At 27.9% G+C, this 25,548-nt stretch overlaps 2 protein-coding genes across 5 annotated transcripts; one reads left to right on the top strand and one right to left on the bottom strand.

The window, feature by feature from the left end:
• The first annotated feature begins 3,728 nt into the window (after nucleotides 1-3,728).
• On the top strand, nucleotides 3,729-10,011 carry LOC113867319 (E3 ubiquitin-protein ligase At3g02290-like). 2 transcript variants are annotated; one of them, XM_027502572.1, is made up of 5 exons: nucleotides 3,729-3,876; nucleotides 4,779-5,153; nucleotides 5,940-6,366; nucleotides 6,942-7,051; nucleotides 9,714-10,011. In XM_027502572.1, the coding sequence occupies exons 2-5, from the start codon at nucleotides 5,034-5,036 to the stop codon at nucleotides 9,744-9,746; spliced, it is 690 nt and encodes a 229-aa protein (XP_027358373.1). In that variant the 5' UTR covers nucleotides 3,729-3,876; nucleotides 4,779-5,033; the 3' UTR covers nucleotides 9,747-10,011. The 2 variants fall into 2 exon arrangements, with proteins under 2 accessions (XP_027358373.1, XP_027358372.1); XM_027502571.1 differs by having other exon boundaries at nucleotides 3,729-4,049; nucleotides 9,714-9,989.
• Nucleotides 10,012-11,798: 1,787 nt separating this feature from the next.
• LOC113866941 (truncated transcription factor CAULIFLOWER A-like) lies at nucleotides 11,799-21,248 on the bottom strand. 3 transcript variants are annotated; one of them, XM_027501752.1, is made up of 10 exons: nucleotides 21,120-21,248; nucleotides 20,799-20,991; nucleotides 17,623-17,667; nucleotides 16,232-16,307; nucleotides 15,518-15,582; nucleotides 14,837-14,936; nucleotides 14,627-14,668; nucleotides 13,265-13,306; nucleotides 13,056-13,174; nucleotides 11,808-12,163 (listed from the first exon to the last, which is right to left on the bottom strand). In XM_027501752.1, the coding sequence occupies exons 2-10, from the start codon at nucleotides 20,981-20,983 to the stop codon at nucleotides 12,058-12,060; spliced, it is 780 nt and encodes a 259-aa protein (XP_027357553.1). In that variant the 5' UTR covers nucleotides 20,984-20,991; nucleotides 21,120-21,248; the 3' UTR covers nucleotides 11,808-12,057. The 3 variants fall into 3 exon arrangements, with proteins under 3 accessions (XP_027357554.1, XP_027357553.1, XP_027357555.1); XM_027501754.1 differs by lacking the exon at nucleotides 11,808-12,163 and adding an exon at nucleotides 12,236-12,316; XM_027501753.1 differs by lacking the exon at nucleotides 17,623-17,667 and having other exon boundaries at nucleotides 11,799-12,163.
• Nucleotides 21,249-25,548: the final 4,300 nt, after the last annotated feature.

Here is a 25,548-nt window from a genome sequence, read left to right as displayed (position 1 = left end):
AAAGCCTGTTTTTTTGTCATGGACAATTACACAAGATTATCTTTAGAGTTAAAAATAAGTAAAAAAGTCTTAAAATTCTATTATGCGATAGAAAAAATATTATTTCAAACGAAACTACAAATATTGTTTACAAGAAAGTTTTAGATAAAATTTTATAATATTTAGTTGATTGATATAAATTAATGATATGTAATTATAAAAGTTTTTTTTAATAAATTTTATTTTCATCAATAATTATTATTTTTTCATCAAAATACCATGTATCGCATGGGTGAAATACTAATTAATTCAAAAGTTACTTTTAATTATAAATTGAAATTCCAATGCTTGCAAATACAAAACAATTATGAATACAATCATATGGAAATATAAAATAACAAATTTTGAAAGTTTAAAGAACAAATTTTACATAAATCTAAATTATAAATATATAAAGTTAGTATTGTTAAGTTACATGTTAAAGATCTGAATTGTTTATTTTGATTAAAATACATATAACAAATTAAAAAGATTCACTTACTCATGCACCAATTACTTACTAAGTGTAATAAAATAAATGTTGTTAAGGAAATTATTATATACTAAAATAAAAAAAGATGGAGGTTTGTTACGCAAAGTTGAACACCTAAATAAAGGTTGAGTTTCTACTTTGCTTCTTTTTTTTTTATTGAAAGCTTCTTTTCATAACTTTATTTTTAAGAGCACCACTATTTTTTTTTAAAAAGATTCAAATTTTAAATTATAAAATTAATTTTATTTTTCTAAAATTTTAATACATTGTGAAATTAAATATCTGGAAAAAAAAAGCTTAAAAATAAAGGACTCGTTTGCATTTTTTTTCCAGTTAAATATGTATTTTTAGGAATTATTTACTTATTTAAATATGTATTTTATCAAAATTTTCATAAATAATTATTATATAATATGAGATGTTATTTTTATAGATAGTCTTAAAAAGATAATGATAATATAATGTATTATTATTATTTGATAATTTTTATACATAACTTTTTATAATTATTTATCATGTAATTTTTTGACATTTTTAAAATTTTCTTAGTATTTTCAGTCTTTTCTTTATTTTTATATTCTCTTGACAATCTTAATTTATTTTTATATCTGAAAAATTGGTACTAGCAAAAGAAATTAAAATGCTAATAAAATATTAAATTGTTTTAAAAAAATAGTTTTCTCATCATTATAGTTAATAATAGGTAGAATTTAAGCAATTTTGATTTTAAGAAACCTCTTTTCGACAGTTGAAAGCATTACAAGAATTATCTATTAAAAATGAATTTAAAATTTATACTAAAAATTTTCACAATTCAAAATGTTAAAAAAAATAAAATAAAAATTCACACCTTTAACTTTTTGTCAACCAATGAAAACTTGAAATTGGTTTATAAAAAATAAAAAATTATTTAATTTCAACCTTAAAATAAGAAAATATTAAAAATAGTTCTTAATTATTGGTAGAACTTTTAGCTTCTACAGCTAACAAAATGATAAATAACAAAATGCAAATTTGTTAGTGTCTAAATTATAAAAAATATTGAAGGTGAATGAATTAAATTGCATGTTTTGAACTTTTGTATGATAACACAATGAGATAAAAGAATTGGCTGTATTAAATAAATAGAATTCAACAATCTAATTGCATCATTCTCATTCTCTCCCTTTGTAATTGATATTAGTATCAAATTTAAGTATTAAAATTCAATTAATGATCTAATTTTCTAATATAATTAAACTTCAATCTTTTGAAAATCTAATCCTAAATCACAAACATGTAGATGTAATAATACAATTAAGTCATTAACTTTATATCTAAATACATATATTCTCTAATTTTTTAACTGTAGAACCTCTCTAGAATCATACATTTAGATGATCAATAAGCATTAAAAAAATAAAATAATGATTCAATTAAATTACATTAAATTAAACGTAGAAAAAGTAATTGCAAAAAGTTTGAATGAGAAATTTCATTCCTTAACCTAAAAATTCTAAAAATCCATTGTAAGAAAGGGAAAATAATACACTTCAACTAAAAAATTTACAATGAGAAATTCCCATTCCTTAAATTAAAGGATCAACAAAAATTACAAGAAATAAAAAATATTATATAAACTAATAATGTTTTATGCAATGAACGTCTACCATTAAATTAAATTGATTTTTGAAAAACTAATTTAAAATAGATTATATAATATTTTTAAATTTAATAATTAAAAATATTAAATATTGTAATTATTAATTAGAAATATTATATTTTATTATATAAAATCAAAATAAATTATAAAAAATTTCATATATATATATATATATATATATATATATAAATCAAAATTTGAAATTAATGTTGCGAAAGTGTGGCCATATTGTTTCCCTATAATGAGGTTGTACGATGAACATGTAATCCTATACCAATAATAAGTTTGTCTACACTATCGTTGTGTCAATTTTTTGTGATATTTTGTCTATTCAATGATATATTTTTATTTTTATTTTATAAAATATATGCATTTTAATTTGGATGAGCGATTTGAAATTTCTCGTAACACTAATTTCATATGTAATGGTAAAATATTGCCATTCAACTTATTTTAATTTATTTTGAAGTTTAAACTTAAAATAAACCTTTTCTTTATTAAAAGGACACCACATTCTTAGTAAATGGATTAAAATTATGTAAAAAACAGATAAGTATAGTTTTCCCCTTCTTTGTTTAGATAAAGATTTAAGTTCTTAAGATAATTCAATATTTAATCAACTATAATGCAATTTGTTCCTTTTTTTTTTAATTATATTTTTCTTTTGAAGTTCTGTTTCTTCAAGATTAATCTTAGTAAGATCCTTTTAAAAAAAGCATGCTCTAATGTCACGACTCATTAATCATTATAAAACTACAGTGTTGAATTTCATAACACTGTCATGCTCTATCTCACATTTGATTTATAATTTGTTAATGTATGTTTAAGCACGTATATTTAATAATATATAATAATATTTTTTATTAAAATTTTAAATATTTTAAAAATTAATATATTAATAACATTATATATTAAAATTTTATAAAAATTATTATTTTTATATATTTTAGACACATATTAAAATAATTGTTAATATATATATATATATATATATTTTATTTTTTATTTTTTTCATTCTGATACAATTTTCACATTTCATAGATCAATTGATTGAAATTTTTTCACAATATTAAATGCTTAAAATTTTGTTGCATTCTGTGACTTTATGATGTTCGGTGTGGAAAATTTTATTATTAGAAAATAAATTTAATAATAAAAATAATTTAAATGATAGTAATAATTATAAAAAGTTAAGTATAATAGAAGAATTTATTATTATTTTTGAAATGTGTAAATTTTTATCTAATTAAAAATATAAGATGTTTTAAAAAATTATCTTTATTATTTAAATAATAATAATAATTTTAAATTATTTTATCCATATCCACATTTTACATAATACAAAAAAACCCTTATAAAGGCAATCAATTATCATAAAATCAAAATTATACAAAAATAATTAGCAACTTAAATAGAGAGGCAAAAATTCAGGGAAGTGGTTCTTTCTCTTTCTCTTAAACTTTTTCAATATGGATTCTTCCACTACCGACTACACTTCATGTTCACAACAAAACATAAAAAAAATAAAAAAATAAAGAACAAAAAAATAAAAACTACACTTCACCCACCAAACCAAAGCAAAAGGGAAAGAGAGTGAAAGAGGGTGGCTTCAATTTCGCAGTTTCATAGCAATTATCGCCGAAAAATCCAAAATTTCCACTCCTATCTCTGTGTTTATGATTTCCCATACCTCTATCTATTCTACCCAATTTCTCACTTCCAGGTTCCCCTTTCTCTCTTTCTGCTACTTTTTCAAAAATAAATAAATAAATAAAATCATTTTTTCGTTCTCCCCTTACCAACTTCCATTTTTAGCTTCCAATTATCGTTTTGACCCTTCAGATTGCTTCTTAATTTGATAATCGGAAGTGGGTCTCTTCCTTTTCGCCAATTTAAGTGTGTTTCTGGATCGATCCTTGCTTCTCTGGGAAAATTCCATTGGTTGCACACACAATTTTGATGTGATTTTATGTCTGTTTAATTTTTTTAATGTTGTTTTAAGATTGTGATCGTAATTTTTCATCTGAAAAGAAAGTAATGATGTTCATGTTGTTGGTTGATTCATCGGCATAGCTTGATAGTAAAGAAAAGAATTTTTATTTTTTTCTTCCAAATTAGAAGTTAACATGGTGGAAGTGAAGTTGTCGGTGTGTGGCAAAAGACTAAAAATTAGAAAGTTTTCCCATTTGAATAATTAAATTTGTCATATTCATCTCTGAATTTTATATTAGTTATTTTATGTTTTATAACGCTCGTGTTTTGTGTTGATCTTATGTTATAGTCATGATTTGCCCTTCTGAAATGTGTACATGTTGCTTTAGAGCGTGAGCATTAGCTGCATTAGTGAGATGTTCATGTGCACTAAGTCAAGACAAGTGATCAATCATTACTTTTTTATAATATAAAATAAAATATAAAGCATTTTTGTGGCTCCTAATTTATATTATCATTCAATACTATATACTATTTGGTCTAAAAAATACACATTCGCATAATTTATTGTTTAGTTAATTAAAGGCTCGATATTTTAATTGGTCAAATAGTATCATGAATGCCAACTTATAGAAATGTAATGTTTTTCGTTGTTGTTGTTTTTCTTTAATGCTGTTTTTGTGTAATTCGCAGGTAAGAGAAACAGTACTTGTCCATATTACAGGATTATATGAACTGAAGAGGGAGGGTACTGGTTTGTGGAGGCAGTGACACTTCTGCAAGCTTAGAATCCTCTCCCCAATTTTTGTTTTTTAACAAAAACTGTTAAGTATGGTGATGTTGGAGGGTCCCGCACTCGAAGCTTGAATGTAGCACCACCTAGTTTTTGGTGATCAGTTGAAGTGTGGGAAAAATCTTAAGCTAGAGAAAGTTTGGGAAGCTGGAAAAATGGGTTCTGTTTGTTGTTGTTTGAGTTTTGACGATTTTGAAGATTATGTAAATCCAAATAGTTCTGTATATAGGAACTGCGTGTGTCTCAGTTGCTTGGTACAGAACCTTTTTAGTGTGGTATGTCTCTCTTTACTATCCCCCTGCCCCTTCTCCATTTTGTTTCATTTCCTCTTCTTGGTTGATGAAAAGGAAATCCCATGTCTTGTGTTATTTGTTTCTGTCCATAACTTGAATTTCATAGCTCCTTCCACGATTTGTGCATTATTTTTGCCCTGAATTCCATGTTTGTAAGGCGGCAAAACTGTTGCATTTTTGGGGTACAATGCAATGGTTTTTGTTAGTATTGGGGCACACTTGCATTTACTACATTGTTCCATTGTTTGGGGTATATAAACATGAACAATTATATGCTTGGGATGCAGGCATTAGCCTCCCTTTAGTGTTCTGGTTTCTCATTCCACTTTTCTTGTAATGCATCCTAATCCTGATGGTTTGCCAATGGTGCTGTGCTACAAATAGGCATCCATAAGAAGATGCAAGTGCTATCAATGTTAGAAGCAACTTTTAAACCTATGTTTCCTCTAAGTCAGTTAATCTAAATCTCTCGTGCTTACCATCCAAATCTCTGGTGCTTACTTGTTGCGTCCTAAATAATCCACAAATAGAATTAAATAAGAGCAATCTATTTGGTTTATGTAAGATTTTCTGCATCTGTTAATCTAACTGAGTTTTTTGTGGCAAGTCCACTGTATTGATTGCTATTTACATCAATATTTGGTATATTTCAACTTGAAGAATATTCTAGTCCTAGATCCATTTTTCTGGATGATGTATCTTGACATTGGTGAGAGCTATACTTTATAATAAAAATATAACCATTTTCCTGTCTACCTCAAATTTCAGTACACAGCAATATTTCGTAGGGGGGATGTGCATTCAATTCCTTCATCTATTCAAGGGGCTGCTTCTATGACTTCTGCAGCATCACTCGATAATTCTCTATCTGACATGTACCGTTCTCCTCCAAGGCCATTACCTTATGATGCAGAACCCAGATATTTCCGCTCGCAACGTGATGGACTAGTTTCAAGGCGTGAGAAGGGCTCAAGTCATTCAAATGAGGAAACAGAACCTCTAAGAAGTGATGTAGATATGGATCCAGAGTCTTTAAATTCAGGAGAAAAATGGAATGAATGTTCCTGTGAAGATGGATCGAAGGAATACCGTTCCAAGTCCTCGCTAAGACTTTCATCAGCAAAATATTCTACTGGAGTTGGCCTTGTGTATGCATCATCTGAAGAGGAGGATGTCTGTCCAACTTGTCTTGAAGGTAGATAGATATATCTCTTTTTCTTAATAATAATTTTTGGTGGAAGACCCCTTGATACTAGGACTTAAATTTTAATGCAGTATAATTGTACCTTTTGGTACTGTAAGATGCTTAATGACATGTCTTGACATATACCAAGAAATATGGATATTTTATTTTTATTTGATTTACTAATTGTATTATGTAGATGATGTTGTCAAACTCTATGGTGTACCATGTTTCCTTTTAGTTAAAAGCGTTTAGCTCCTACCTCATAAAGTGTGGAGAAGCAAAACAAAAAGTTGGATATTTCAATTAATTGGGGAGGATAAAACATGCTTCTTACAGTGGTTTCAATTCTTGATATTAAAGGTAGAAAAAAATTATACAGTAATGTTGAATCAGCATTTGCCTAGAAATTAGAAAATAACTTTTGTACAGGAACTTAGGAGGGCAATCTTTAAGTTCTGAAAAGCAGTCTTCGTGAAACTCTAATCATTGTTGCAATTACTTTGGTGTTGGATCTGGGACAAGCACTCTTAAAGTAATATGATCTTTAGAGATTCTTATGTTTCTACAACTGTTTTTGCTTGCAGAATACACTAAAGAGAATCCAAAGATAATGACAAAATGCTCTCATCATTTTCACCTTGGTTGCATTTATGAGTGGATGGAGAGAAGTGACAACTGTCCAGTTTGTGGAAAGGTACTACTTAGTATTTTATAAGTTATTTCTCAGTGACATGATTTTTACTTATAGCAATGCTGTGGAAATAGAATATCAAATTCGGTGTTCGGAAAAGTGAAAACTGGATTAGACAGCTGCACCTCCGGTTTGCTTCTCACTAGTGAAATGTAATGGCTGCAAACTCTAGTTTGAACCAGCTTCCAGTCAAACCAGCAAATAGTCCAATTCCACCTGTCCCAATAGTTTGTGGTGCACTACATTTTTACTTGAGTTTTTCATTTCAATAGGAAGCACTAAAGCTAAGAATAAAATCTAGTAATTGGCTTGGTAGCATAGGATATATTCAATATATAGTTTATCTTAAAGGACGTTAATATCACATTTTCTATGGTTTATTTATTAAAAATATGAAAGGAGATCTTTAGTTAAACTGGTCTATGTTAAGAAAAATAAAGAAAGACCAGGGACCAAGGCAGGGGCAATTTAAGCCCAATTTTGTACTGAAACTGATTGTTAAGAGGTTAGTGGCTTTGTTACAGTTAGTTTGGAGAGACTACTGTAAGTATCAAATTTTAAGTAGGGAGAGACACTTTTTTGGAAAGCATAATTGATCAGTTAGTGAGGAGAGTTCAGAGAGAATTTCTCTGAGAACTATATCATCTTGTATTCAGGTTGTACCCACACTGAGTTCATCCCTGGGAATCAGTTTTCTGCCAATAAAATTTCAGCCTTTTCTTATTCTTATCTGTATCAGTGTAACAAAATATTTTAAGCATTATTCAATGACAACATTGCAATAAAATCACAAGCGTCAATTTTAATATAAGAAGAATTCTTTTGGAATTTATGTGCTACTTGGTGTGTGGCCGAATAGTTGTGGGGTGTTGCAATTATAGTTCATTGGTACAAGGATTTTTATTTTGGGGTGATCACGTGTTATTTAATTAGATGCATTTGCCGAAACAAACAGCTGCATAGGACTGTTTGTTCTTTCGAAACATGGTAAGAGTGCATGTCTCTGTGTCTCGTTTAGTATTTTGTTGACAGGTATGTAAAGTCTGCTAGATGTGCAACATATTTTAGCTGAACATTGTGAATGTTGCAAGCTTAATGGCCCATAATACTAACTGATGAAAGAAGAAAAAGTGTTTATTTTATCTATGTGGTTTTACTCTAAATTTATGTATACTCATTGGATGGTGGAAATGGTTTTGGCAAACATGCATAAGTTATAGCTGTGTGTGTGTGTGCATGTTTCTCAATATTTGAGCTGACATTGACTTCCACCCGGCTTGCCTTCAGACCTTGTGTGTGAATCTATGTTTATTTATGTATTAAAATGTTAATAGTCAACTGTTTTTATCATTACATTTTTATATTGATTAAACCATTTTGATGCACTGTGGTTAAATGAATAAAGGATTAAATATGTTTTTAAGTCTTCCAAAAATTTTAATTTTTATTTCTTCACATTTTAAGATTTTCAAATGGGTTCCTTCTTCCAGTACTTGCATTCGTGGACACACTACGACCAGTTTGGTTAAACTTCTAAGAAGTCTTTATAAAAAAAATAGTATAAAGAATGAATAAAACTTCTCTCATTAGAAATAATTTATGCTTTTCTATTTTTTTTATAATTTTTAAGAAATTGTTTTATTTAACTTATCTAAAATTTAAAAAGATAAGTTGTTTTTAACTAATGAAAAAAAAATTATTTATTTTTTCTACTGATTTTTTTTCTCCTGTAAATAATTCTCTGGAAGTTTATTCAAACTGGGCTAATGTGGACTTGTACAAAATCTAAAGTGGGTACATGGAAAGCAGAAATTTGAGGTGGCATATTGGCAATGGAACTGTCAATTTACGAAAACTCGTCCTAGAACCCTAAAGGTTTGTTTGGGAGTTGAATGTTAGATGGAAAGGAAGGGAAGAGTAAACTTTTTATTTCTAATAAATATTTTCTAATTTGACAATTTTTTTAAAATAAAAGAAATAAAATGATAGATTTAATGCAAAGTTTATGCCCTATTCTTATATTTATTTTTATAATTATATGAGACTTAATTTTAAAAATAAAAAATTACTATCCTGTCCTTCCCTCTCCAAAATCTCACTTTTAAACAGACCTTGGGGAAACAGTTAATGGATTAATTGCAAATCAGTGTCTAGTTATGCTACTCAGTCCAAGAACCTTAAGGGAAACCATTAATGAATGGATTGCAGATTCATTGCCATGCAATATTCCCCTTCAAATATTTTTGTTTTCTATGTAAGAATTTAGCATCTGACCAGCTAAGCATTACTGTGTCCATGTATGCAGATAACATTAGATTCATGACAGACATAATTGAAAGATGAAGAAGGAAAAAAGATTTAAGGGATTGAAAAGTTTAAAAAAAAAAAACACAAAAATTGCAAATTTTAATAGTGATTATAAACATATTTAAACCTTAAATAAGTGGTTATAGTTGATCCAAGCGTGACTTGAGGTAACAGGTAAATCCTAGATACAACATTTTTGCTTGTGGGGGTAAATCTACTAAGTGGGAACATTGTGCATTAGACCATACTTTCTTTGTTGGCCAAGTGTATTCTAATTGATGAGCTAAACACTGCTAGAATTTGGAATTTGATTAATTATGATAGATTTGTTTTATTTTTGGTATTTGTTTTGGTCTAGGTAATGGTATTCGATGAAACGACTTACACTTGATTAAAAGGTTTATGTCGTGGATGAAGTCAGCACCAGAGGCATGGAAGAATATAAGTCTATATACATTGTGAATACTACAGATTAAGCGCTTGTCTTGTATAGTAAGTATGAACAGTTTTCTTAACCATTGTTGTGAGTTCAATCAAATTCCGGTTGTTTCTTATATTTACAATTTTCCACTTGTCCAAAACTGTGAAGAAAGAAACAATATGCAATTTTAGATGGAAACTTTGTGATGGCTTCAGCATATTAACCTTTTATTGTTTCTCTTTTGATTCTTCGTTGGTGGTTTCAAGTCCACGAGGTTTAAATTAATGAAAATAAAAAACAAAAAGAACATATGCACACACACTGGACACAATTGTGTGAGAACCTGAGACCTAGGAGTTAAGGTGTATAAAAGAGTTCATTTGAATTTATGAAAGTAACTTAACATTTGCATATACATTTGAGTTTATTTCAATAAGCGTAATAATTGAGCTTAGGAAATGATTTACATTTAATGAGTTTAATTAATCTATTTCAAAAGTCCTTTCAATCATGTAGTGCTTGAACACATTTTTAATTTGAGCTTTTTAAGCTTGACTGGATCAAGTTTAATGCATGTTAATTTCGCAAAGAATCAAACTTTACTTGTTTTAGACAATTTTCGCAAACAATCAAACTTTGTAAGTTTTTAGACAATATTTTTACTGATATGAATTATATTTAATTTTTAGTTCGTTAATCTGCTATCTGGCATGAACGTGCATCTGATACAATGTGTTAGAACTCCATGAAACTGTTACCCAATATTTCATTTATGCGTATGACTCGTGAGTAAAAAGTTAATAGTAAAACATAGCCATCACCTTTTGGTTTTTCATTATGAGATTCTCATAATTTGGAGTAATACTAATTTTCACTTGAGTATTCTCTTTAAAAGTTTTTTTTCTAAAGATTCAAACCCATGACATTGCGAAAGTTTCTCAACTACTAATTAATGCTTACTTCGCATTTGAACCATCATTTTAAGCACAAATTTCCTTGACGTTGTTAGCATTAATGTGTTAAAAATTGGTATTTTGTTTCCTCAAAATGAGCAATGTTTCTAAATCTGATTTGTTTTTATTTGTTTAATATACTTTTAGCATTTGTACTTTTTATTTAACGGGAAAGACGATTTTACTATAAATAATGTACGATTCTTGTATTTATAAGTTGTCAATTTTTCATTCTATTCATTTACTTAAATTTTATCCATATCATTCAGTCCTCTATTACGTTGCTAATTTTGCAACCGTTATTTTTTTCAAATATTCCAAAACCCAAATTAAATAATAAATTAATTTTATTATATTGTATTCACACAATTAATCTGACTATCATTTCAAAACCGATGTTGAGAGTTTTGGTCAATATTTAATATTATTTCTGGATATTAAGATTTTGAAAAAAAATACTCTTAAAATTAGGATAGGAAAATGTTTTTTTAATTTGTAAAATATAAATTTACCAAAATTAATGACATCATATGGAGAAAAAACCAGATTTGATTCTTAAAGTGGTAAAATAGGTAAAAAATAAATAAATAAAAGTGCATGTAGCTTAAAAATTTGTACTACAATTTATTTTTAAAAATTAAAAACTTCTCTTAAATACTTAAATACTTAAAGAAGAACTTTTCGCTCACAATGATCTATCACACTGGACTCAAACAAGATGGACTCTGGTAATAAATAAAAAAGAAAGAAACTTCTCATCACATATTTTGTTACTTCACACATGCTTAGGGCCTTGACTACAAATACTTGCACAAATACATGGAAAATAACTTTTTTTAATTTATTTTTCCTATTTCTTATATAAATCTTTGAGAACAAAATGAAAAGAAGATAATAACTTAGTAATTAAAAGTAAAAACAGAAAATGAAACGCCTAAAGCATTTTCTTTTTTCAATGAGGAAATATTAATTTCTTGCATTTCCGTACAGAGTACCATTTTGTTCATGCACCTGAAAGCTGATTTGACATTTTCTTATTTAAGTTTCACCATTCACTAACTACATATAAAAAGTAACTGCTTGCTTCGATTGCTTCAGTGTAAAAAATAGTGCATCATTTGGATGCAAGAGTCACTTGCATTCTGCATCCTTTGCCAATGCTGTTTTAGCTTACATTGGCAAAACCATCAAATTTGAAGAGCACATCCTATACAAGAAAAATGTGCAGTTATCAAACTTAACACAGCTATAACATTATGTTTTTAACATATATAGCTTATGATTTTGACATTCATCACACATCACGAACATAACCGTGTCATGTCAGTTCATCTAGTAAAATGATGCAGCATCCATGGTGGAATGAGAGTAGAAGTACTAGGAACAGTTCGAGCTTCAACCACTTCCTCAATCGTTGCTGCTTGTAAATTCTCACTGCACAATTTGACACTTTTTATAGTGTGAAACAATAATCTGTCTTTATAATAATGTATAATTGTCCTAGCTAGGATTCTGCTTCTCATTAAGATGTGGACTTCGCTGTTATGGGAAAATTCCTTTGTTGTTTGATCATTTTATGTCGCTTACCTTACTGAATATATATGATAAATATAAAACTTTTCAAGCTCGTTTAATGAACAGGGTAAGGATAATTTTTTCGTATCCTATCGTATGGGCAAGATAACATAATATATCTAATTTATTATTTTGGTATGCATTAAATATAAAATAAGATAAAAGTCTATTGTAATCTTATCCTATTTCATCCCTAAACTCATATCCTATCATATCCATCAAACGGTTTCTTAAAGTGTAGCTACTGTAGTAAAATTGTATATCATTCAAGTTCATTTATAACTTTTTTTTTTAAAGCACCTACCGGGTTTTTCTGTAAAACAACTCAACAGTTTGTTCTAGCAAGAGAGAGTAAGGGGTACTCTGCTGGTGATAATTGTGTGTTGTGTGCGTTACACCCGAAGCTAAAGTAAGTTTACTCAATTATTAAATCTTATGGCAAGACATTATTAGAAAATTATGAACTTTAGCATCTCTCCAAGTTATTTAAATTACATTTAGACCATATGAGCAACAGAGTTGCATGTATACTAGTAAAACATAATCCATTGACTTTGCATCACTTAGAATCATGGTTTTTTTGGTTCAACCAATTCTATCAGTGCTTGAACCATGATTAAAATCTAAATGATCAGCATAGTACTTAAACCTGCAGAGACATTTCAACTTGGCAGTTCAGCACAGATTTTCAAAATTTGGTACTTCCTGTGTAATACTTGGTAAGAAGTTAGAAAAGAGATGAGATAATTACCCGAGTGTTAAGGAAGGAATTAGTCTTTTTTGTGGTTGTAGCACTGGGAGGCATGTTTGGCCTAAGATTTCTGGCCCACAGTGTGTTGGTTCAGCCATCGTCTTCTCTTGCTCCTTAATCTAGCCATAAATGGAAGAAAAGTCAACTTTTTTTTTCTTATCCTTTCTTGTCTAGAAGACTGATAGATTAGTGGCACATGTGGCTTCTACCTTCTTTTCAAGTATGCTGTTATGCTCTTTCAATTCCTTTGCCTGTCATAAGCAGACAAAAAATGTATATTATTATTCTCAATTGTGTATACATAAACCTTGCATTAATAAGGAAACTAACTGCACTTCACAAACAGAAATTAATTTTTCAAGCTTTTACCAAAATAAGTCAGAAAAAACCAAAGACAATATTCAAGAATTACTTTTATCAAACTGGTATATATGCCTTTGACATTAATGATTGATTAGGTTGAACAATAAAAGACAACCTTTTGAAACAAATTCTTCTATGCCAACAAAATCAAATTATCAAAATTTAGATGGCCAAACCTCATGCAAGATCCAAGAGGAATCTTTGACACAATTCTTTAAGCATCATGGATAATTTTAACATCAAGAAGGTTTATTCTCGACACCATAGTTTGCAAATTGAACCATCTTTCAGAGTGAAACTATCATTCTTCAAATATTTGTTACATCCAATCTTCAGTACTTGACTTCAGCTAAATGTAGTCGTTTCCAAAGAGAACATATAAGAGACTTGTTTCAATATAACAAGTTGGGACTTTGATTGGTGGGAAAATTCAAACATTCATTTGGCTTTATTTGTGACAATTATGAGATTCAATATTAAGTTTATCATACTCCCTTCCTCCTTCCTTCTTTTTGCTTAAAGTTATAGCCTCCATGTTGTTATCAGTCTCACATTAGGTAGACTTACTTAAACCATGAGATTCTCAAACATAAAAGACTAGTAGTCTTCTGAATTAAGTTCTTTTCATGGGTTTGAGTCATATAATAATTGGCACTTTCATTGAAAGTTGGGCTGTAAAAATACCAATTTTTTTAATAATTAATGTTTATGAGTTTGGAAATGGAGAGAGTAAATTTAGTCATCTTAAAATTTTTTATAGCTATTGATACCACTTGTATAATAAAACAAGAAATTCCCCACTTCAATGAATCTTTTTTTTAATTTAACCTTGTTGGCTTACACGAATTACTTAAATGTAAAGACTGTCTAATATAGGAACACATGATACTTCTCAATTTCTATTTAATACACAAATTCATTACTACTTAAATACAAGAACAAATTACTTAAAATCTACAAATTAAATACACAAAACATGCATACATGCATACGCAAAATACTTAAAATCTACAAATTGAATACACAAAACATGCATACGCAAATACATGAATAATATTTAATGAACTGCATGCATCAAGTTTTTCTAGTTTCCAACGCTGCCAATTAATAGACAACTTTTAATTTAATGTGCCTCTATGTATCTAATATTACAAAGTAATACACAGGCCAATATCCAATGGTAAATCCCTCTCCTCCCAATCCCTTACCTTTTTCTGTAGCTCTGAGATGGATTCATTCATAATTTGATTCTGCAAGAATCATAAAAATGTTTGGTAAGTGAATTGAAGATTAGCTGGAAAACAAAATGTTAAATTTGCTAATGATAATTTAATTTTAAGAACACATGCGTTTTTCTCACTTTTTTTTTAAAAAAAATTTTCTACTTTCTTGCAAACGATCATTAAGCTATATTTCACCTTTCTAGTACGGATGCGCTTCAGAGCTGTGTCAAGCTGATGCTCCAAACTCTGAAGCTCTCTCATGCTCAAGTGATCCAGATCTTGTCCCACAAAGTTCCTATATAGAAGATGTTATAACTTATGATCTATTTATAGTTACTTTCATAAACAAATGGTTTTGAAGCATCTAAAACAAGCCCTTTCAATGTGTTGTGCACTTTTGTCCTAGTTAAAACACACACACACACGCACACCTTTTCTCGGCCAAAGAAACTAGACAAAACCACCTAAAATGGGTGGAAGTCAGTCAACTAATTGCATCAAATAGATTTTAGTGTTAAATTTGCTCATTCTTCTTTATAAAATTTAGACGTATTACTTTTGGGTACTTTTGATACTATTTTTTAAATTAAAATTTTATCTTAAAAATCAATGCTAACTTTAATATTGTCATTCATTATGTTATTATTAAAATAAAATTGTGGCACAGTAGTATTAGAAATACTTAAGGTGTTGTAACTGAGTTTTGTTTTTTGTTTTTTATTAGTTTGAAATGATCTTGGAAGAAAACAAATACTTTTATAGTGTTTTTCATGTAAAAAACTAAAAGTTAACAAATCAGTGCTACTAAATAATTGAAAGACTACAAACATAGCTCAAAGCAAATGCAAATTTTACAATGAAGTATCAAATATGTACCTCAAGTTCTTCTCTAAGACTTCAACTTTGCCGGTGAGCTTGAAGCATTGTAAGGACCAGTTTCCCTACAATATAATTGCAAAATGATCTATATATATACACACGCAAACTACATTGAAACTAACTTGAGCCTTTTCTTAAAGCCAAATAATCAGAAAACAAGCTAAATCTTTCGATCAAGTTTACCAAAACACATTTATCTTGTTATCAAAACAACGTGGTTTCTAATAAGTATGAAAGAAGGTCTCGTTGATCACTACTGCGCCATCAATCTCTCTCTCCTAACCAATGCTTGAATGTCCAATGTACCAAAACAACGTGGGGTCCAACAATTGAAGGAAAAACAAGGAAAAAAACTTGATTCTTATTTCTATGCATGGTGAATGTAAAACGAGACTTCAATATTATCTCCATACTCAAACCCATTTAGCTATCTAATATTGCTTGCTAGTTTGATGCTTTTTCATTCTTTTTCTACTTACCCTTTCTTTCTAACTAATATCATAATGACACCTTATGCATATATAGTTAATTTATATTGCTAACAAAACTTCATTGTCTTGTAGTGTAGTCCATTATGCATACATTGTAAATATCTAAAGAAAAATCCCACACCCTCTCCACGTGTATAATATAAGCATGAGGTAAATATATAAATGCATTAAATTGGCATATATTAATATGGCAATAAAAAACTATGATCTGTAGAGCTACCTGCGATTCATCACCAGCTCCAACAAGTTGCACTGAATGGGCATGTCTCTCATATCGTTCCAGGACATTTTCCATGCTGTTCCACAAGTAATTTGGAACAATAAAACAAATAAAAAGAACTTTACAACTCAATTATTATAATCACTATAAAATAAATAAAAATGTAGGTAGCAACCCAAAATTGTTCACAAATCATTCCATGACCCATATAGAAGTTTGGCGTCATAGAAAAAATATTTTTAATTGGGCCATTTGCATATAACTAGGAAAGCTTATAACTTGGCCTTCAAATTAAGGGCAGTGTACCCTAAGGTTTGCATTACTCGGAAAGCTGTCATGTCAGCCTATGAAAGAAGGGAATATTCTCCACATTCTGGAACTCGGACCAATTATACCTTAGCTGACCATGTCGTACAAACGACGATACATCACGACAAGTTGTAATTGTTTCATGCCTGTTCGATCACATGGCAAAATAAGGACGCGAAATTTTAACCCAACATCCTATATTCTATTAAAGAACATTTGTAGAACGAGTATAAAAAATAATTTAATAACTCCATTTTTTTCGTGAAAGTTGATAATTATATAATTTATTTGATAATTTTTTAATATGATTTATCAAAATATTTATTTTATAAATTTAGTATTTTCGATCAATATGTGCTTAACTAAACTGTTTATCTAATATATCTTAAATGTTTGTTTAGCATATGAAATAAGATATAAAATTAGAATTAAAATTACTTCATTTAAATGTTCTTTTAGAATTGAATCATAAATTCAAAGCCTAATTTTATACAATTATATGATACAACTATAATTAACTCTTCAAGTTGTAAATATTATCCTCTTATTTATAATTTCTAACCACATTATTTTTTTATTAAACTATTTTCTCTGCTTCTAATCTCACAACCATCATTATTTTGTTATTATCATTGTCAATGTCATTGTATTTACACAAGTATTGTTAGTGCTTTCACCTCATTTCTACAACTACCACTCTTGATCTCGCCATTACAATTTTTATTATGTGACTATTACTCTTATTATCACTTTCACTTAAGATCTTAAACATGAAATTATTAAAAAAGATTTTTTATTAATCAAATTTCTAAAAAATATTTTTTTGATTGAGTTTAATGACTATATTGTGTCATAATTCTACATATATGACTACCCCTAATATTAAAGAAGGTGAGATATTTACACTTAGATAACATCATATCTAGGATGATAATTTTTCATAATTTAAAAAATTTTATGAATCAACTTTGTTTAAGGGTTGTTTGGAGTGTTTATCAATTTAAGTTTATAAAATTGTAAAGGCTCAAAACAAACTTGACCTGCCAACGCAGCGTCTGAAACACTAACAAAGGCAAAAGTACCTCTTTGCAGAGAGAGCATTCTCCCAACTTTGAAGGTGGGGTGCTCTACACTTAATGCATGTTGCAGTTAGGAAGTATAGTTCAGAACACCACAACGTGGTATGAACAAAAGTTTATATACAATATACAAGGTGATAATGTCAATTTTACAAGAGAATGAGAATACATCTACATCATATGACTATAAATAATTAATTAAAATTACATGAATAGTTATATGATTTTATTTTTTTAATTTTAACTCTATGATAATATCAATGATTGAGATTTTTTTATTTTCGTGTGTATATATATATATATATATATATATATATATATATATATATATATATATATATATTTGCATCTAATAATGTATATGAGAAGAAGTTCAACACCAAAAACAAAGAAGTTTGAACCATAAACTAAATTATTACATTAGGGATGGCTTTCGATAGCTTTCTCTGAATTCATATAATTAGAAATGATGAATGTTTTACAGAATATAGATTAAGGAAAGTTTACCTAACTGCTAACTAATTACATACATATAGCCAAATAATAAAATTCATATTAATCTTTGTGATTAGCTTTCTTTTATGTAATGAGTTTTGAGTAATCTTGTACTTATAATAATAATTTTTTTAAACTAATCAACCCTAAATAAATTATCAACAAATTATATCCTACAATATATTGATAACGCTTCCACTTCCCAAACACCTGTTAAATGTTATGGTAATAGTTTCGATCTAATTATAAGATCTGTCAAATTTCCTAATCGCTGCACAGTGAGCTATAAGCAACATTCTGATTGAGGACATGTAGTACCCCATGTTCTAGCTCACAAGGCATGTATACCCCCTCCTCCAAACTAAAAACCCTTCAAACTACTATGGAGAATTGCCATATTTAAAGATGCATTTATGCATTATTGCATGTAAACGTTTAAGACTTATTTGATGGATATAATAGAAGAAAAATATGATAAAGGCATGAGAACTAAATAAAAACAGAATAAGACAAGAGTAGAATAAACTCTTATTTTAGTTTACATTTGATTTGTATATATATAAAAAATAAATTAAATAAATTATATTATCATAAACTATATATTTTTAATTAAGATTTTTTTAAAAAAAGAAAATTTACACTAAAGATAAAGATAAGTTAAGTTCATTTGATAGACTTGTCATGTCATGTTAATTAAATAAATGTTAGAAATAAGCCGAGATAAGAAGAGATATCTTTTTTTTTTCCTATACACCAAACAAGCTCTTAAGTGCATTGACACACCTAAATTTCATTCTAAACTTTACTTTGCAAAACAATTTTCAATATATATTTTATGCCTTCTTCTTTGACATTAATGCATGGTTAAAGTAAATGATATTTTATAAAATGGAAGGATTGAAATAACTAATCTCTATGTTTATAATTTTAATAAATGTTTATTAGAGAACATATATTGCCTTCCATGATTCAGGTGAATTGCATAATAATAAAAATATACACCTTTTTACATGTCAGGCTAAAATTGTACGATCTTGGACTACTCTAATATCCTCCGGTAACATATTGCAATTAATCAAACACAAAAAGCTACCGTATATTCATTTCAATACTTACTTTTTGGGATCAGAAAAAATTAAACAGTATAAATTAATTTAAAAAACATGCAGCCTATTTTCTTTTGTTTGCTTTGGTATTTAATTAAAAATTAAAGGGACATTGGGATTTTGGTTCAATGATTGGCATTTATAATGATAATACATGTTAGAAATATCATAAAATATATACGAGCATCTAGCAACAGTATCCATGGAGAAGAGCTTCTTTTATCAAAACATTATTATCATACATATTTATCATATTCTTTAGAGTAATGCCATTTTAACATATTTTTATAATACTTTTTTACATTATATTTTTTGTTTATCATTTTCTATCATATCACTTATTTTATCACATTTTTCCATATTTCTTATTTATATCTCCTCTTACTGTGAAATATATTTTAAAAATAATTAAATACTATTAAATAATAGTACTTTACTTTTTATGTATTTAGGGAAAAAACAGTGTGTAAGAAAAAGTGTGTCAATCTGCAGGCCTTATTCTTTTACATGCGAACCAGAAGTACAGAATCCTTTTTTCAGTAACTCACTGTTCTCATCAATCGTACTAATGTGTAAAAATCTCTAACCTCTTCCATTTATTTCACTTTCTCTTGTGTTATATTAGGGTTATATTATTCATACAATACATTTTCATAATATTAAATTTTTACAACAACATCAAGTTATCTTACATGCCTCTTTCTTTCTTTTTATCTCTCCCTTTATTATAAAAAAGGATTGTACAAAAATTTTGCAAAAATATACTTTGTCATTATATTAATAATGCTTTATAATATTTAAGTGTCATTCTCTTTACCGGTGTATAAAGTGAACAACCACATTTCTAGGTTTCAAAAACCAAGAGAGTAGCATCATCACCCCTGCCTCAAAATAGCATGGAGCTCTAGGGTACTACCAATATTATTTGTTTGGTAGTGGAAATCTTTTGTATTTATATGAAAACAACGATGCCTTGGCGAATAATTGTACATGTACAGTACATATACACACTACTACCAAAAATACTTCATATTAGAGCTCAGCATGATACCCCAATATCAGTCAGTCTTGTTAGTATTCTGTTGCAGCCAGCAAATGCACTGTCATCGCTAGAATGGATATTGAACTAACAACACATCCATTACAGATTTTTAAAGTAATTATTATCAAAACTTCCATACATCCATTATGACTCAGATGTGGTAGTGTGTGACAAAAGGGTAACATGATTAAAACCAAGAACAAACTAGAAAATTCTAGAACTGAATTCTACTATTTCATTTTGGCTTAAATCTGAGTACTATATATTTCAGTTAGCCGATGAAGCAAGCTAGTGGGTGAGTTTTAAAAAAAGAGAGAGAAAAAAGGTATACAAGAAAAGACAAAGGTAATAAAAAAACTGATTAAGAAAGATTTGCAATATCTAGACTATTGTGTATGCATATATATACATGATTAATTAACAATCTCCTCACCCATAAGAGTGACAACAAAGTGAATCTAGAGCAACCCAGCAAGGAATCTATATATGCAAGCACTTAGGAGGAAAAATAAATAAATAATAAAAAGAACACAAACCTGGATTCAGATGAATACTCAAAAAGTCTCCCTTTGGCATTGAACACAATCAATGCTACCTGAGCATCACAAAGCACAGAGATTTCATGAGCTTTTTTGCGAAGCCCCATTCTCCGTTTGGAAAACGTGACTTGGCGACTGATTTTGTTCTCGATCTGTTTAAGCTGAACCCTCCCTCTTCCCATCTTCAATTCTGATACAATAAGAAGAAGAAAAATAAGAGATAATTAATCAAGCAAAAGAAAAAAGAAAGAAGAACACAGAGAATACACAAAGAAAGAAACCCTAGAGAGAGTGAGAGTAGTATGAGTATTGATTCACCTAACCGAATACAAAAGAAGAAAACGAGAAGTGGAAGCGTGGGGTGTGTAAGAGCTGCATATATAGCATGGGTATCTTTCTATATTTGTGGTGTGCTAAACGGTTCTAAAGTATAGGGAGTTTCCATGGTTGAAGAAAAGTAAAAGGATAAGAAAAAAAGAGAAAGAAATGAATAGAGAGATTTGTATTGGGTACAATGCGGTGTCGATTTTTGATTGGTTGAGAGAAACAAGGTACGATGCGTTGTCGAAGTTGGATTGTTGGAGAAAGACAAGTCGTTGATGTCTGAGATTGTGACAGTCCGTACGAGGTTGCGGGTCCATCTACACCGCAAACAGGTTTGCTGTGTTCTGTTTATGTTATGCCACTCACTCTTCACTTCTCATTGGCTACTTCCATTTTCCCTTTTCTTCACACGACAACTTTTTTAGTTTATCATATTTTAAATCATTTTATGCATAGTTTATCTATTTTCGTATCGTTCATTCACAATTTCTTATTCATGTTACGTTGTAAGCTCTACACTTTGTAGAATTCACTAATATTACTCGTGTTAGTTACTGTTATGTGTTTTCAAAATGTTATGGAAATTAAGATGTTTTTCTGTTTAATTTTGAAAATAATTTTAAATATGAGATAGAGCTTCTTTTATATATATTATTATATATAGTATTAAATTTCGTCTACTTTGCTATATATATTTATTTTAATGTTGTTATTTATGATCTGTTTAAATTAATATTTATAAATTGTTTTATGTTTCTTAACGTACACGAAATAAATAAGATTTTCAATGTGTTGTCATTAGTGTACTTGCTGAATAAAACACTGGGAACAACGGGGAAAAGAAATTTATATGATAGTATAAATTCCGTTTAATAAAGATTAAATTATTAGTATAATATTGATATTATAAATTTACGTTAAAAGTATGTTATACTATCAATATGACTGCATTGTTGATATATATCAATTTTTTATACTAATAATATTGTTGTTATGAATTATAACATTGTTAGCATAGATTTATTTGTTACAAAAGATTTTAAAATAAGTTGAGCTTAGTCAATTTAATTTGATTTACGTTTATTATTATAAACACAGTTAAATTTAGAGATGGAAGAAATTACTCTTTAAATATTTAAATTTAAAATATAAATAAATTTTAAATAACATTGGTACGTATACGTCCAATTTTAATACATGACATTAACAGGAGATATATCTATAAAACTTTTTCCTTTTTTTCGTCACCTTGTCCTCTTAAAGATGGATATACTTTTCTCCAACACTTTGTAGACTGATTTTTAGCTAGAAAGCACCCGACGAATCATCTTCTTCCTTTGATAAACTAATACTTGAATTTGTGTCAGCAATTCTTGTATAATTTCTCTTCTTCTTCTTCTTCTTCTTCTTCGTTTTGAACGTTATCTATTGATTGAAACTGTATATCTCCCATATCTGTTTTTCAAATTGGTCTCACCAACCAACGCAGAGATCCTTCACAAAACTGGTCCCCTTCCCATTTCCCAGCTTCTTACTGATGTTCCTCACAAACAGGATCTTCCCATGAAACCCTCTCTCCATATATACTTCACATATCTTTCCACCAACATGAGAGTAGCCACCCTTACTATGCTCCCCACTTCCTACCCACGATTGTGACTACCCCATCCTAAGTGTAATCTTGTAATCCACAAGAATGCCACGCTGCCCTTCCACTTACTTAAAAGACTAATATTAAATTCTATAATATCTCTAATTCCTATATAAATTTTCACAAATTTTTCAATAACTACTTATAAAAGGTAAAAATTAAGTAATAAAATAAATTACACTCTTTTTAAATAGAAAAAAGTCTAATGAGACTTACAAGCACACATGTGTGCTTAAAATTAATCAAATTTAATAATAATAAAACTACTAAACATGTCAAAGTAAATTTAAAAATAAAATTTAGATATTTTATTAACTCAACCCTTAGGATTGAATTTTAAATATCTATAAATAAAAAAAATTATAAAAAAAATATGTAATTATTATATTGAAGTTATAAAAATATAATAAATATTTCTATTTTTAATAAAATTTTACTATTAGTAACTGTGTTCAATCGCTAAAGCTGAAGTTAACAAAATCTAAAATTTAAAATCACATACTTTTTTTAACAAAAGAATTAAGGCACACAATTTTTTTTTTACTTCTTATTATTTTCTTTTCATGTTAACACAAAGTTTAATAATAAGTTAAGTAACAAAGATTCAAATCATCATTTCCCAATAAATGAAGGTAAAATATTAAAGAGAAAAATGAATGAGTAAAGAAACGAGAAACGACAAATAAAAAATTCTAAAAAAAATAAATCAATCAATATATAAATAAAGAATCATCATGATAAGAGTAGGAAAACTTTTGAAAGAAATCTCCATATTAAAGACTCTTCGCTGTTGAGGAGTTTTCATTCTCCTACTTTAGTTACCTTGTATTGAAGAGTGACTAAGGTTTAGAGAAAAAGTATTAAAAAAAGAAATAAAACTTGTATTTATCTATAAATTTACTCAAAATAAATTTTGTAGAAAGATAAAAAAAAATTAATGGATAAATTAAATAAAACAATATTAACTAAAAAGATGTTATATACTTTGTGTTAAATTTGAGTTTATAATTTTTGGATACTTCAAACATATAGAGAGTATTTCTAAGAAAAAAGAAAGAAAGAGTAAAAAGGTATAGTCCAATTTAAGACTTGAGTTATATATGATGAAATGAGATGAAAGTTGTGACCTCGTAGTTTTTTGTCATAAAGTTAGTTGAAAATGCATAAGTAGTTATGAATTAAAATTATTTAGCAACTAATTGTTCAATTAGATAATTTGTGTTAAATGATTTAAAAGGATATATAATATTATATTAATATAATATTAAAATTAGTTATTACTTATTTTAATTATTTATGATCAATTAATTAAATAACTATATAAAAATAAAAAAATTAATATATATTTAAATATGAAATGTTTTATATTTTTAATATAAAATATATTTGAATATAAGAGAGAAGAATAGATAACCAAAATAAAGAAAAAAAAAACTATTGAAAAAGTGAAGAGAGTAAAAAAAAAAAATTAAATTATATACTTAAAATTTTAATTGTGTAACAAATTAATTATTTTTTATTTTAAATAAAAAATAAAGATATTTATAGTTAACTTTTGAAAATTAACTACTACTTTAGATAAATTTAAAGAAACTAAATTTCAAAAGTTATAATTAATTTTATTTTGTATTTACTAAACAACTCTACAAATAAAATGAATTAATTTCAAACTCTACAAACTAAATGAATTAGTTTGTAACACTTAAATAAGTTATAAGTTACATTTACTAAACATAACCTTCACAGTTGGGAACAATTGAAACAAATCAAAGTGAAAAAACCTTAATGTTTATTAACTAGCTGTTTTAAATTTATTATGTACTTTTTGGTCTTAGATGAAGCGATTACATTTCTATTTTCATAAATTTACTTCCCTTTGTCACGTAAAGTCAACACTCAACACACAATGCTGTGAAACTCACTCGAATTATGTCCTCTATACTAACATTCATAAAAATTTTATTTGTAAACTTGCGCAAGTAATACTTTGGCTTTAGGATCTTTATTAGAGATATATTCATATATGCTAGTTTAGTATTGTAACATCCTTTATTTTTTTAAGTTAAATATATGTTTATTTTCATAAATCTGTGAAAATATTGATCAACTTTTTCGTAAAACCATTATCAAAATTTATAGAAATAAAAAATTTTATAACAGTAAATATGTATACAAGACAAAATTTTAGAAGATGATTGTATAAAATATTACAATTTAATATTTACATAACATTGTTCAAAATATGTCAAAATTTACAGCAGTTCATACTCAGTCCTATATACTAGAGACTAGAAATATTTATCTATATCATGCTAGTCCTCAATTTCTACCAAGTTGTTAGTGGTTAAATTATCATTCTTTCTAAGATAGGCGTCACTATCATTCGCCACTAATTCTATATTAGAGAATCTTTTAAATGTATAACTGTTACGTCTTCCTAGTGAATCATGATCGTAATAAGTAAATATGTTATTCATGATCCGTGAAGGCCTTTCTATTCTCCGGTATAGATAAAAGCACACAATTCGATAAATTTGACCACTAGTTAAGAAATTAAAAGGAACTGCATAATTATAGACTATTTTTAAGATTTTTTTTCTTCAAAATGTACCCTAAAATATACATGTACTACACGTCTATATTCACTAAATACATGATTTAATCTACTACTAGCAAAAACATCTATGACATCAATCTACACAGGATGGGTTGTCATCTTTACTACTTGCAGGATGATGTAAGGGTGAACATCTATCCAATGCAAGGATATAA

Source organism: Abrus precatorius, unplaced genomic scaffold, assembly GCF_003935025.1.
Source record: "Abrus precatorius isolate BTA unplaced genomic scaffold, Abrus_2018 Scaffold5, whole genome shotgun sequence".
In the NCBI taxonomy this organism is placed as follows: domain Eukaryota; kingdom Viridiplantae; phylum Streptophyta; class Magnoliopsida; order Fabales; family Fabaceae; genus Abrus; species Abrus precatorius.
The sequence above is the reverse complement of the archived record's forward strand: the minus strand, read 5'-3'. Positions and strand labels throughout refer to the sequence as shown.